This window comes from Armigeres subalbatus, chromosome 1, assembly GCF_024139115.2.
Source record: "Armigeres subalbatus isolate Guangzhou_Male chromosome 1, GZ_Asu_2, whole genome shotgun sequence".
NCBI classification, from domain to species: Eukaryota; Metazoa; Arthropoda; class Insecta; order Diptera; family Culicidae; genus Armigeres; species Armigeres subalbatus.
Window position 1 is genome coordinate 233,820,736 of NC_085139.1, and position 15,121 is coordinate 233,835,856.

The 15,121-nt window shown below is 46.8% G+C and overlaps 1 protein-coding gene across 1 annotated transcript in view; it reads right to left on the reverse strand.

The window, feature by feature from the left end:
• The window catches only part of LOC134205894 (chaoptin), a 554,999-nt gene that overhangs the window by 8,562 nt on the left and 531,316 nt on the right, over positions 1–15,121 (reverse strand). The window contains exons 2-3 of the mRNA XM_062681584.1: positions 13,036–14,159; positions 168–969 (exon numbers count right to left, since the gene is read on the reverse strand). Coding sequence (XP_062537568.1) covers positions 168–969; positions 13,036–14,159 — 1,926 coding nt within the window. The remainder of the gene's footprint in view (positions 1–167; positions 970–13,035; positions 14,160–15,121) is intronic.

The following is a 15,121-nucleotide window of genomic DNA, read 5'->3' on the forward strand; positions in this document are numbered from 1 at the left end:
CGGAATTTAGAAAGATCTTTTGTGAAAACTATTGGGAGGGTGCATAATGGAACTTTATTTGGTGGTCTTCATCGAAGAAAATGTAGGTCTCATTAAGAACTTTAATCATATTATTTTAAACGTAAAATAAAAATCAAATGAAATTCGATTGGTATCAGAGAACCTACCTGGAACGATTCATCAGAAATTTTGCTCAGCTTGTTGCCTCTCAGGTTCAGCACCTTCAGGTTGTTCATGTTCACGAAGGCGCGCTTCTCTATGGTCTCAATTCGGTTGTCATCCAGGTACAGAGCATTCAGTTGCCCCAAGTCGGCAAACGAGTGCGTCGATAGTTGCTTGAGATTGTTATATCTGAGCGAGATCATCTTTAGCTTGCAGTGAATATCACCTTGGAAGGTCCCTTTCGGCAGGGTATCAATCTGGTTGTCGTGCAGTTCCAGACTGACGAGGTTCTCCATAAAATGGAAGCTGTTTTCATTCACGGTTTTCAGTTTGTTATTGCTCAGGTCCAGGGCCTCCAGCGTTGTCAGCTGTCGGAACGATTCGTGAGGGATTTGAAACAGCTGTCCTCCAAAACCGTGTGAGATTCGAAGCGACAGGAGTGTGTGGCCGATTTCGTTGAAAGCGTTTGCTTCGACACTGTCGATACGGTTTTCGCTGAGATCTAGCCGCTTGAGGCCACGCAGATTGGCAAATGCGCGGTTTTTGATGGACTTCAACCCACTGCGGGTGATGCGAAGCTCTTCCAGTTCAAGGCCAAAATCTGCGAAGTCCTCGGCATTTAGGGTCAACGAGGAAAGATGCGAAGTGGCCAGTGAGCGTAGATTTTTCATGGTGGATAGTTCTTTGAGGCTGAACGGTTGGTTATTGTTTCCGGTGGTGTCCAGTTTGAAGAGATTGAGGCTGGAGAATGGAGACTTTTCAGGTTTGTCGAACTGTTTGATGATGTTGTCCTTGAGGTTTAGAAAGCTGTTGAAGAAGACGATTGATATTTTGGAGTTTACTAATACTGTTGTTTATATTTCTAATTTATCAATATTATTTTTTTGTTCAATTGGACCTGGCAGTTTAGTTTGTCAAGACTGACCCCGTCCCTTTGTTCTCCCTACTAGGACATAGACCGACAATGGACAAGACTATGGTGGTCAATTGAACATCGTGTGCAGTAGTTAGATCTTGTGTCGCAGTAGTTTTTCAAATTTTCAGTTTTCCATTAATAGCGTTTAAATCATATTCCCAATATCCTCCAAACAAAAGAAGCTCAGAAAGATCGTTTTAAAATTTCATTAGGACAAACAACCAATTTCCCAAAACGACCCAACTGCTTCTGCAGGCAAAAATTCAAACGTCAATCGGACAAATCCAAAAGTAATTCCACGCAGACCAATACCATCAACAGGTAACAAAAGCATTCTACTACTTTTTGATGCTTCTTTATTTTTTGTAGTGGGATGGAGGCAAATCTGCAAACAGACACCTGAAATTATAACTCAGGGAGTGGAGTTGACAGAAGGCCGGCCCACTAAACCCACTCAAGTAGCGAAAAATTACGAGTTACCCTCTCTGCTAATACCCTGAGACCTCCCCAGGAACTGCCTCCCAGCATTACTTCTGGGGGATAGGCAGTACGTACTGTACTCGCTCATTCACGCTCACACAGGCACTCGTCCCGTATGAGGCTTCTTGGGTGCTCTCTCTAACACACACTCTGACGCATCATATGAGTCTTATTTACTTAGATGCTTACCACTAACATACCATGTGAGTCTAACTTGGATGCTCAGCTCACCCTGCCATCTGGTTCACACTCTAGCACACTAATTAGAGACTTATTTAGGTGCTCACTAGGGTGGCTCAAAAAACATTTTATCAATTTTTTGATAGGCCGCCCTCTTATTCGATTCTATTTGATGACCTGATGCTCTGGACAAAATTTCACCCAAATCAGTCAGCGTTTGGGCTGTGCTCGTTGGAAGTTTATATGGGAAAATGTATACAGAAACATCGAAAAACAGTGATTTGCAGTTGGACCGCACAATTTACGATCAAGAACAATGATCCTCATTCAGTTCTTGTAGAATTAAATACAGAATGTTATGCTGAAACCGCGAGAAGTTTAATATTAGAGTTTATTTGGCAAAGATATTAGCATTTTACTGGAGTGTTGTAGGGGTGAATTTATTTCTATTCAAAGGTAAAAGAAACGAAATTTCCTCAAACCCCACTTCGGAGAAATGCTAATAACTTTGCCGGGCAAACTCTAATCTTCTCGCGGTTTTCTGCATAACATTGTGTATTAAATTCTTCAAGATCTGAATGAGTATTATAGTTCTTTATCGTAAGTTGTGCCGTCCGACTGCAATTCAATGTTTTTGGATGTTTCTGCATACATTTTTTCATATAAACTTCCAACGAGTTTAGCAGCGCCTAAACGTTGACCGATTTGGCTGAAATTTTGTCCAGAGCATCAGGGTATCAAATAGAACCAAATAAGAGGGTGGCCCATCAAAAAAATTGAAAAAAGTTTTTCCTATACTAATTTGAGCCACCCTAGTGCTCACTCAAGCACACCCTGCCACTCCTCCTGACACACACTCTGACACATCATGTAGGACTTACTTAGGTTCTAACTTCTGACATGCCATACGAGGCTAACTTGGGTGCTAGCCTCTTACATACTATGTGAGACTGACTTGGTAGCTCACTGTACTCTCCTCTGTCATGCCTCGAGACAGTGTTGTCCTACACTCAGTGCAAAAAAATCTGCTCTTCGACTTTACTCTATCTAAACGATTTTATAGTCTTGACTAAGTAATGGCAACTAATAAAGGGATATTTGAACTTTCTAAACGTCATGTCCAACTATTAAAAAAAAAATGCACACCAGAGACACTGGTGCACGCGCGCTGGAAATACACTGAAGTGTTTTCACTGGAGTGTATTTTCAGTGCGCGCGCTTCTGTGGCTCTGGTGTGCATTTTTTTCCATAAGTTTGACATGACATTTAGAAAATTGAAATATCCCTCTATTAGTTGCACTTGCTTAGTTAAGACTATAAAATCGTTAAGATAGAGTAAAATCAAAGAGCAGAATTTTTTTTCACTGGGTGTAGGACAACACTGCCTCGAGATGTCGATAGCGGTAGGTGCCAATAGTTCTACGCTACGATCCTCTTACCTCAGCATGTGCAGTCCATACTAACACCTATGTGCTCACTCTTATGCCATGCCTCGAGGTGGCGACTGCGGTTGCCACCCGCTGAGACTCTCTTACCTCAACATATGTGCAAACCTCTCATTGACTTCCCCGCGCCCAGCCTGTTTTCTCTTACTAACCAATCACTAGTTAGTCATGCCAAATTCTTGTCAGCTTGTCGTCTATTACGACCCTAAGAAGCTTCAAACTCTGCTTTGATGCGATCGCGACTTCACCCACATGAATCAGTGCATGTTGAACCGACTTGCGGTTGTTGACGATAACCACCTCCGTCTTATGTTGAGCGAGCTCCAGGCCTCTAGCGCTCATCAAATCCGCCACCGTGCTGATCGCGTGTGCTGCGGTCAGTTCTACCTCGGGAATTGACTCCCCGTAGACCTTCAAGGTTACGTCATCGGCGATAATCTTAACACGTGGACTTACCCTTACAAAAACCAAACTGATTGCTTGACAGGCCGTCCGTACCCTCTGCGTACGGGGTCAGCCTGTTGAGGATGATCCTCTCTAGCAACTTGCCCGTCGTGTCTATAAGACAGATTGGTCTATACGCCGATGGGTCGCCCGGCGGCTTCCCGGCCTTCGGCAACAACACACAATTTCTGCCTTTTCCATCTTTCGAGGAATCTTCACTCATCTAGGCATCTTTGCATAGCAAGCCTGAACATGTTCTGGTTCACTATGTTTGCTGCAACGAAAGCGCTGTTCGAAACTCCATCAAGTCCTGTCCGTTAACAGGGATTTGGCCACCGCGAGCAACTCTTCGTTCGAAACCGGACCCACCGTTTCGGCCGCACCCGGTGCAAGAGACCTGGGACTTGTGGCTCGGGACGGGAAGAGTACCGCGATAATCCTCGCCAACCTATCCGGGGACCGTTCGGAGGGTGAAGAGTCCCCTTTGGTTTTGGCCATCACTAGCCTGTAGGCATCACCACACGTATTCGCGTTGGTACCTTCGCATAGGTTGTCGAAAGATTGCCAGATGAGGCACTTTGGTGCCTTATCGCATTCCTGTGCCTTGTGCCCTTCCTCACCACAACGACGACACAGGTTGCTACAGTCGTCGGACTTGTGCGACCCTAAGCACCGATAGCACCTGTCCGCTGAAGGCGGCTGAAGTTTGCTTACTGAGTATACTGACCAGCCGATCTTCAACTTCCCTCGCTCCATTACCTTTTTGGCTTCCGCAACCGGTACCTTAAGGTAGGCTACCTGCGTGCCAAAGGGACCGTCTCTTAGGCGTACAGAAGTCTTCTCGAGCTCTGTACCGCACTGGTCTCTGACGGCAGAGACGACGTCGTCCGCGTCCCACTAGTTTGCGCTCCGCGTTTCAGAACCAAGATCATCTCACCGTTCTTGGTACGTCTGACGCTTCGCACGTCCTGACCCAGTGTCAAAAGCTTTTCGGCCGCCCGCATCGATTTAATGACTTCGGCGTACCTACAAACTTAATTTATTTTACCGGGATCTCATTACCGGGAAATGTTGAAATTTTACCAAGATTCGCACATCCGTGCCCCAGCAAACATGTTTATTGATGAGATTTCTGTCAAAATTTTCATTTGTCAAAATTGTCATTTTTGCCGGAATATCAGTTTTTCATTTTGTTGGCGCACGGGTGTGGGGTTTTTTGCCGAGATGCAGAAATAAAAACGAAGTATGTATCCTTACCAGTTTTCACCAACAAGGCATTGCCTCTGTTCTTAGCTTTCTTTGCGGATTGAGATGCGTTCGACGTCCGCTTTGCCCTACTGACCAGCTGTCAGGGATTTTTAGTCCCTTGTGCCGGTGGCACCGGTCGGCTGGTACCCTCTTGCGGCCCGGCGACTTGCATTTGGTTGGTGCCTTTTGCCTTTTTGGGTCGAGAAGCCGTCATCTCGGGTCGACGCCCTTCGGACTCCTCTGCACCCCGAGTTGCTCCGTCCAGACGACGTTTAGGGGCATGAGAGCTCCTCCAAGGAAGGAGAAGGCGTCGGTTTGGGCACCTTTGTTGACCTTCTCTCTTTTCACCACCCGCCTGATGAACGCATCCTGTTCTAGTCATGCGACTCAAACAGCCTGGTGAGTTGCTAGGCGACCATCCGCATCCCGGGTAGTGGCCAGCCGAGCATACTGATAGGGCTATACCCCATCACTTGTGGAGAGACTATAGTGCTGCTAGTTGCAGCCTCCACCATTCCGCTCTCCGCCTTCCTGGGAGGAGACCTCGCCAAACCCTCCTTGACAAAGGGGTTTTCCTTCTCCACGCTTAACGCATCGTCGAAAGAATTATTTTTGCTTCATTCATATTAATTGGGTCCCCCTTGGGACCCAATTAATGGTACAGCGTGCTTCAAAGTCCGAGATGGTTTTAGGGGACGGAAGACAGCCTAGCCAATAGCCCACTCGCCGTTTCAAATCAGTGTCACCCGGCTCTACTAAGAGAGTAGAATGTCAGACTGCCAGCCCTCGTTTTCACACTTCTACGATATCCAATGGCTGCAAAATGGTGGGTTGACATCAAGGAAGGAGCGCCCAACGGAGCTCTGGTCCCCACAAGTTTCTATCTCACAGTTCCACGGGTCGTCCGATGACAAAAGACCGCCAGCTAAGGGTTGTGTACTTAGCGGGTAGTGTAGCCTGGGCACTGTTGTACTTCTGACATCGGCTAAAGTGAGAAGGTACGCCTCGAGCGTCTGTTCACCAGGAGGTGCGGCTCAAACAGCGTCTGCCTGGTACCCAGCGGCTGATCAACGAAATGCTGTATCGCGTCACCCAAGTAAGCGAAAGTTGCTCTAAGAGTACGTTTTCCGCTTAATCAGCTTCTCAAATACCACGAAAAATGGAGATAGAAGAAAAAGAGAACGTTATTTTTGGCAACCGACCCGGCAACGAAATAAGGACTATGATTGGAAAATCGGTACCTGGAATGTCAGGACCCTGAATGAACCTGGACGAGTGAGCCTTCTGGTTCGTCAACTACAGAAGGTTGGAGTGAACGTGGCCGCTACTCAAGAAGTCTGATGGCCTAGATCCGGAGGACGTGAATTCCGAGCCGTGGACCCCACGATCAACACTGCATTCAAGTATAACAGCTACCACAGCGGCGGCGGAAAAGCAGAGGATGGATTTGGTTTCGTAATGATGGGCAATCAGATGAAGCGAGTGATAAGGTGGAAACCCATTAGCGGACGAATCTCTGGGTTAAGGATATGGGGCAAATACTTCAATTACAGCCTAATCGCTGCTGCCAGAGGGATGGCCATCAGTAGCACCCACTTTGCACGAAAGAATATTCGAAAGCACACCTGAAGACACTCAAATGGTGAAACTTGATGTTATCGATGTGTGGACATTCAGAGGTCCGAACATTGACTCTGATCATTACCTCGTTGTCAGTAAAATTCGATCACGGTTGTCCACTGTATCGAACGAAAGACAGCGAACGATGCGTTACAATATCCAGCGGTTGTCGGCAGAAGGAGTATCGGCTAAGTACCGCCAGAAGCTCGACGAACGGATAAGTGCAATCAACGTTAGCGACAATATCAACCATCTATGGGAGTCGATCCATGGACATGAACAGCACGAGGAGTGGTAGGCACTGCACAGAGGTGACCCAGGACCCAGGTTTGATGTGGAGTGTCAGAGAGTGACAGACGAGAAGGACGTTGCCAGAAGCCGGATGTTGGTGTCGGGTACCCGACCGAATAGAGATCGGTACAAGGAAGCAAGAGCAGCCGAAAAACGAACCCACCGCAGAAAGAAGGAAGAACGTGAAGAACAAGTGATAAGCGAAGCGCAGGAAAAAATGGAGCAGAACGATATGCGGAGGTTTTATGAGTCTGTCAATGGCGTGCGGATAAAGACAGCGCCATCTCCCGTCATGTGCAACGACCAAGAAGGAAATTTGCTGACAGATAAAACCGAAGTGGCTGCCGAAGATGAAAGCAACACTTCGAGATTTTGTTGAATAGTGCAACTGACGGTGCATCGGTGAATAGAATAAATATTAGCGACGATGTACAAGCTGCGGAGGCGCCTACACTAGATGCAGTTAGAAAAGCTATTAAAGAGCTGAAAAACAATAAAGCTGCGGGGAAGAACCAGCTCCCGGCTGAACTTCTCAAATGTGGCAGTGAGCAGCTTTACGAAGTTCTGTACCATATTATGTCGAAATTATGGGAAGACGCGAAAATGCCTGCTTGCATGTTGGACGGCCTCATTTGCCCTCTCTTTAAGAAAGGGCACAGACTGGAGTGCGCCAATTACCGAGGAATAACCCTCCTTAATTCGGCGTACAAAATTATGTCCCGTATTCTGTTCAACAGATTGAGACCGCTTGAAGAGTCCTTCGTCGACGAATACCAAGCAGGTTTTCGTGAGGGCCGATTAACGACGGATCAGATGTTTACCCTGAGACAGACCCTTGATAAATTCCGGGAGTACAGCTTGCAGACACATCATCTGTTTATTGATTTGAAGGCGGCGTACGATTCAGTGAAACGGAATGAATTATGACAAATTATGCTTGAACATGGTTTTCCGGCGAAACTGATACGGCTGATACGTATAACGTTGGACGGATCGAAATCAAGTGTAAGGGTTGCGGATGAAATATCGACGTCATTTGTTACCTTAGATGGATTAAGGTCACTCCTGACGGAATCCAAGTTTCAAACTGCTCGCGTTTTCGGGGGCACACCACTCGATACGGAAGCAACGTACAACTGTCATTTTTATTATTTCACGCATGCTGCGACGCAGCAAAGCTATATCAACAAAAATGACAGTTGTGCGCCGCCTCTGAATCGAGTGGTGTGCCCCCGAAAACACGAGCACTTTGGAACTTGGATTCCGTCAGGAGTGACCTTAAAGCAGGGTGATGCACTCTCGAATCTACTGTTCAATATAGCGCTCGAGGGAGCGATTAGTAGAGCTGGTGTGCAAAGAAGCGGTACCATTATCACAAGATCGCATATACTCCTGGGATTTGCGGACGATATCGATATTATCGGGATTGATCGCCGTGCCGTGGAAGAGGCTTTTGTGCCTTTTAAGAAGGAGACAGCGAGGATTAGACCAGCAAAATTATGTACATGGTCGCTGGTAATCAGCGTGGGTTCATTAGTGGTGGTGGTAACGAAATGGTGCTGGATGGTTAAAAATTTGAAGTGGTAGAAGAATTTGTGTATCTTGGAACATTAGTGACGTGCGATAATGATGTGACCCGCGAAGTGAAAAAGCGTATTGCAGCTGCAAATAGAGCTTATTACGGACTTCGTAACCAGCTTAAGTCCCGTAGTCTGCAAACGAGAATAATATTTGCGCTGTATACTACTCTGATTCTTCTGGTGGCTTTATACGGCCATGAAACATGAACGTCAAAGGAGGCTGATCGGAGAGCTTTCGAAGTGTTTGAGCGTCAGGTGCTGCGGACAATACTCGGCGGTAAACAGGATAACGGTATGGCGAATGAATCACGAGGTTTGCCAGGTGTATAAAGGGCTGGATATTATTAAGCTTATTCAACACGGCAGACTATTGTTGGTTGGTCACGTTGTTCGTATGCCGGAAGAACGTCAAGCGAAGATAATATTTAGTAGAGAACCCTTAAGAAGCCGCAGGCTTCGTGGAAGGCCGCGTACACGATGGCTTTTTGCAGTTGAAGAGGACCTGAGGGCGCTCAATGTTCAGGGCGACTGGAAGCGATTGGCCCAGGATCGAGTCCAGTGGAGAAGAATGCTCCATTCGGCGTAGGTTCATCGAAGTGCTGTAGCCCATCAAGTATCAAGTAATTACGACATCCAAGACAAGGTCCGGGCTACGAAATGGTGAGTTGACATCCGGGAAGGAGCGCCTAACATAGCTTTGGTCCTCACAAGTTTCAATACTCACGCTTCCACGGGTCTTTCGATGACAATTGACCGCCAGCTAAGGGTTGCGTACTTAGCTAGTAGTGTAGCAGGGGCACTGTTGTCCTTCTGACATCAACTAGAGTGAGAGGGTGCGTCCTGTGGGGTCTGCCTAGGATGTGGTGGGGTTTAACAGTGGGCTTTGTTGAACTTCTGTACGCAAGCAGGCCCTACCAAAGCAATCGTGTTGTTCTGCTATACTTTACGGTTTACGAGGTGAACACGCTCCCCGGCATCGCGGAGTTTGCTTCCTATACTAAGCGCCCAGGCACACTCTGCGCTTATGAAGTGGGAACCTATTAGTGAAAGGATAATGGTTGGCAGATTTAAAACACGGTTCCGAAACTTTACTATAATCCAATGTTATGCGCCAATCGATGCTGCCGATTTGAATGACAAAGAGAACTTCTACAGCCAACTCAACGTCGTCGAAGATAGAATTCAAGATCTTTTTGGACGACTTCAATGCGAAGATCGGATCCGATAACTCGAACCATGAGCGCATTGTGGGACGCCATGGTTTCGGAGAAATGAGCGAAAACAGAGAGTAAACAGAGAGCTGTTCGCAGAATTCTGTGGTAATAACGACATGGTGATCGGAGAATCGCTTTTCCTTCATCGACCGGTTCAGCTTTTCAGAAAATCAAATCGACCACATCTGCATCAGCCGAAAATGGAAACTGAGCCTTCTTGATGTACTTTATTCTGTAGTGCCGATATCGCGTCTGATCATCACCGCCTCATGAAAGTGAAACGCTCTTGTCGACCGGGCAAGCGAGCGTGGGTGGACTCTCTGGCTGACGAAGAAGAGAGAGCCGCAGCAATCGGGGACATTCACGCTAAAAATGAACTACTCAAAATTGAGTCGAATCCGACTCATTTTCATTAAAAACGGGACAACTCAAAATTTGAGTAAAAGATACTACTTCAATAAAATGATGATTTCGCGAAAGTTAAGCTTGGCCTTCCATCAATTTTTAATACGACAGATGCGAATCAAGTTTATCTATCTATCTAAGTGCATTTTACGACAAACAGACTCCTAGTTTAAGTGCAATCATCATTTTATTGAAGTAGTATCTTTTACTCAAATTTTGAGTTGTCCCGTTTTTAATGAAAATGAGACGGATTCGACTCAATTTTGAGTAGTTCATTTTTAGCGTATTTGCCTCCTCTACGATATCTCACGACGCTTAAGGATGGCGAAGATGAATGCAATGATGCCTGTAAAAGACGTGAATGATCAGTTATTGACCGACCCAACTGACAAACTGAAACGTTGGTTCGAGCACTTCAAACAACTTTTTCAAGTGCCAGCCACCACCGCCTCGGCATGATCTGCTTAGGATCCGACGTATAACACGCGTCAATACCGAAGCTCCATCACTGCTAGAGATTCAAACAGCCATTCAAAGCATCGAATAACGCCCCAGGGGTCGATCGCATATCAGCCGAGATGCTCAAAGCTGACCCCATGACATTCGCTCAACTACTTTATTTATTTATCATCAGACTAAGGCCGAAGTGGCCTGTGCTGCACATAAAAGACTTCTCCATTCAGCTCGGTTCATGGCTGCACTTCGCCAACCACGCAGTCTGCGGAGGGTCCGCAAGTCGTCCTCCACCTGATCGATCCACCTTGCCCGCTGTGCACCTCGCCTTCTTGTTCCCGTCGGATCGTTGTCGAGAACCATTTTCACCGGATTACTGTCCGACATTCTGGCTACGTGCCCGGCCCACCGCAGTCTTCCGATTTTCGCGGTGTGAACGATGGATGGTTCTCCCAACAGCTGATGCAACTCATGGTTCATTCGCCTCCTCCACGTACCGTCCGCCATCTGCAACCCACCATAGATGGTACGCAACACTTTCCTTTCGAAAACTCCCAGTGCGCGTTGGTCCTCCACGAGCATCGTCCAGGTCTCGTGTCCGTAGAGAACTACCGGTCTTATAAGCGTTTTGTAGATAGTCAGTTTGGTACGGCGGCGAACTCTATTCGATCGGAGCGTCCTGCGGAGTCCAAAGTACGTACGATTTCCAGCCACTATGCGTCTCCGAATTTCTCTGCTGGTATCGTTATCGGCGGTTACCAGTGAGCCCAAGTACACGAATTCTTCAACCACCTCGATTTCGTCACAACCGATAGAAACTCGTGGTGGGTGGCTCACATTGACCTCTCTTGAACCTCTTCCTATCATGTACTTCGTCTTCGACGTGTTGATGACTAGTCCAATCCGTTTAGCTTCGCTTTTCAGTCTGATGTAGGCTTCCTCCATCCTCTCAAAGTTACGTGCCATGATATCAATGTCGTCGGCGAAACCAAATAACTGGACGGACTTCGTGAAAATCGTACCACTCGTGTCAATCCCTGCCCTTCGTATTACTCCCTCCAAAGCGATGTTGAATAGCAGACACGAAAGACCATCACCTTGCCGTAACCCTCTACGGGTTTCGAAGGGACTCGAGAATGCCCCTGAAACTCGAACTACGCACATCACCCGATCCATCGTCGCCTTGATCAACCGTATCAGTTTATCCGGAAATCCGTTTTCGTGCATTAGCTGCCATAGCTGGTCCCGATCGATAGTACCATATGCGGCTTTGAAGTCGATAAATAGATGATGTGTGGGCACGTTGTATTCGCGGCATTTCTGCAATACCTGACGTATGGCGAACACCTGGTCTGTGGTAGAGCGTTCACCCATAAATCCCGCCTGGTACTGCCCCACGAACTCTCTCGCAATTGGTGTTAGTCGACGGCATAAAATTTGGGAGAGTACCTTGTAGGCAGCGTTCAGCAATGTGATTGCGCGGTAGTTGCTACAATCCAGCTTATCGCCCTTTTTGTAGATGGGACACACGACACCTTCCATCCACTCCTGTGGCAGAACCTCATCCTCCCAAACCTTGGTAATCACCCAGTGCAGCGCTCTAGCCAGTGCTTCACCACCGTTTTAAACAGCTCTCCTGGTAGTTGGTCAACTCCAGGGGCTTTGTTGTTTTTCAGCCGGCCGATCTCCTCCTGGATTTCCTGGAGATTCGGAGCCGGAAGTCGCATGTCCTGCGCGCGTGCTCCTAGGTTCATTACCATACCGCCACCGTTGTCTGTCATATCGCCATTCAGGTGCTCTTCGTAGTGCTGCCGCCACCTTTGGATCACCTCACGCTCGTTCGTAAGAAGGTTCCCGTTTATGTCCTTACACATATCGGGCTGTGGCACATGGCCCTTACGTGAACGGTTCAACTTCTCATAGAACTTTCGTGCGTTATTAGCGCGGTACAGTTCCTCCGTCTCTTCACGGTCTCGATCTTCCTGCTGGCGCTTTTTCCTCCGGAAAATCGAGTTTTGTCTGTTCCGCGCCCGTTTGTATCGTGCCTCGTTCGCCCTCGTGCGGTGTTGCAGCAATCTCGCCCATGCTGCATTCTTCTCCTCAACTAACTGCTCACATTCGCCGTCATACCAGTCGTTTCTCTGATCCGGAGCCACCGTGCCTAGTGCAGCGGTTGCGGTGCTTCTAACTACTGCATCGTTTATTTCGTAATATCTGGGACATCGCAACTTTCCCGGTCGATTCGATTCAATGTATCTTAGTGAAGGTGCCCAAAAAGGGTGACCTGACTGTATGCGATAACTGACGAGGCATTATGTTGCTGTGTACCGTTCTCAAAGTTCTATGCAAAGTTATCCTAGCCCGGATTCAGGAGAAGATCGACGCGACTCTCCGGCGGCAGCAAAAAATGTGACTAAACTAATTCCAGCGCTGCGAGGGTGATACTCGCGCCTAGTAATGATGCTCTTAAAACCTGTATAATAATGTAATTTGGTACATACGTCACTGTTGAAGTCGAAATACGTACATATATTTTCAATCAAGTGGTGGAATTAAATGGGATAGTACAATTGATGGAGCATGCACATCGAACTCACCTCAAATAATTGAATCCCTTGAACAAATCGTCCGCCAGCTGGGTCAAATTATTCCCAGACAAATCCAACAGTTGCAGCGAGCTTTCCAAACCCGCGAAAGCACCCGTTGAGATGAAATCCAAGCCACAGTGACGGATGTACAAATCCCGAATCTTCGCCTGCCGGAATGCATTGTCTTCGATGTTGTTGATAGGGTTCCCATCCAGGTATGTGGAGTTGATGGTATCGAAGAAGCCAAAGGATTCCGACGGTATTTCTTTGAGCGAGTTGTACTGCAGTTGCAGAACGTCCAGCGTCAGCTTGTAATTAACTTTCGGTCCATCGTCATCGGGGCCGAGCGTTCGGATAAGATTGTACGATAGATCGAGGACCCGTAACAGTCCTAATGGTTGGAGCGCTTCGTACGGGATGTGTGTCAGTAGATTGTTGCCCAAATAGACCTTGGATAGTTTATCAAGACCATCCTTGAACGCGGCTGGGTCAATTTCGGCCAAATTGTTCCCACTGAGATCAATGCTGTCTAGGTTGGGCAGGCCGGTGACATCTCCGCCACTAAGCTGTGAAATAGAGTTGTCAGATAGTATTAATGTTTGCAAAGACTTCTCCAGTCCCCGGAAAGCACCGGCATCGATGCTGGAAATGTCGTTTCCTCTCAAGTTCAGCAAACGCAATTTCTTCAACTCTCGAATGGCTCTTGAGGGAACTTCGATGAGTTCGTTATTTTCCAGCACCAACTCCCACAGCGATCGCTCCAAGCCGAAGAACGCTTCGTCGGGGATCTCCGTAATAGGGTTATTGGAAACGTCTAGTTTGTAGAGTCCAGTGGCCTGGAAAAAGTACGGTTCCAAATCTTGTAGTCCCGTATCGTCCATGTAGAGTTTGAACAGTTTGGAGCTGTTGATGATTTTCGGTATGGCTGGAAAGTGCACGTTACGGCAGTCCACTATTCCTAGATCGGGTCCCGGCTTGGAGCAGCGGCAGAGTACGTTGAAATTGCATGGTGAATAGGCGGAGGTATTATCGACTTCACGGGCTTTCGCCAGAGATGCCCAGATCATTAGCCCAACCGTCACGATTACCAATGTATAACCGAGCTTGACGATGTATTCGAGGCCCGCATTGCCCTGTGAATAGAACAATTGAACTAGAATTAATATTAGGCAAAGTGTATTAGAAGATCGAAAACTTTCGACGACCAGCGATTAGCCAAATTAATTCCTTATCCCAATAGTACTCCGGACAGGAAAATTAGTCTTCCGTTTCTTATCGTTTGTTAGTTTTCCTATCATATTCAATGGACTTAATTTAATTATATTGGGTTGGGAGCCGGGTGGGAAGGATGTGGGAAGAAATCGGATGGCATTTTTCTTTCACAGCAGGATAAGGTGTAGCCAATTAAGCCACTATAGTCGGGCGGATGAAACGAAGGATGTGGATAAAGAGAACAGGACAGACCGGTTGTTTGAAATGCGGGAAAAGCTAAACGATGGTGCAGCAAGTTTCCAGGGAAGGGGAAGTTTATTTTATGTCATCGAGCGATCAAATTAGTTTTTTTTGCTCATCGTACAAACCGCGTGGGGTCTTTCTATCGTCGATTGGCCACGCCTTGGTTTGAGAAAGCCTGTGCTGTCCGCAATGGGTGGGTCCCGTTTTGAGGATATGATAGTGCCGAGCAATTTATTGTGCTGTAATTCCGTTTTGATATCGTGGAATGGTAAAAACCGCGTTATGTTCTTATTGGGTTAAATTTAATGTTCAATAATCTTTTGCAGTGAATTTAGGACTACCTATAAAAAAGATCTGCAGCTATAACTATTTATTAGGGACATCAGACATAAGTTGTATGAATTAAAAGATAGGGTTACTGCTTCTCGAATTAATAACATATACCCATATCAACTAATAAAAACAAAAAAATAGAGCACAAATTGCTTTGTTTCTCATTTCTGTAAATGTTTCAGTAGTGTGCACGCGCGATTAGCAATAAAAAAATAACGCAGATTGAACATCAATATTCCCTTTTGTGAATACAGGTATGTTCCGTTTTTATCAACACGGTCTGTTAGTTTCAGTTGATAAAATTGGA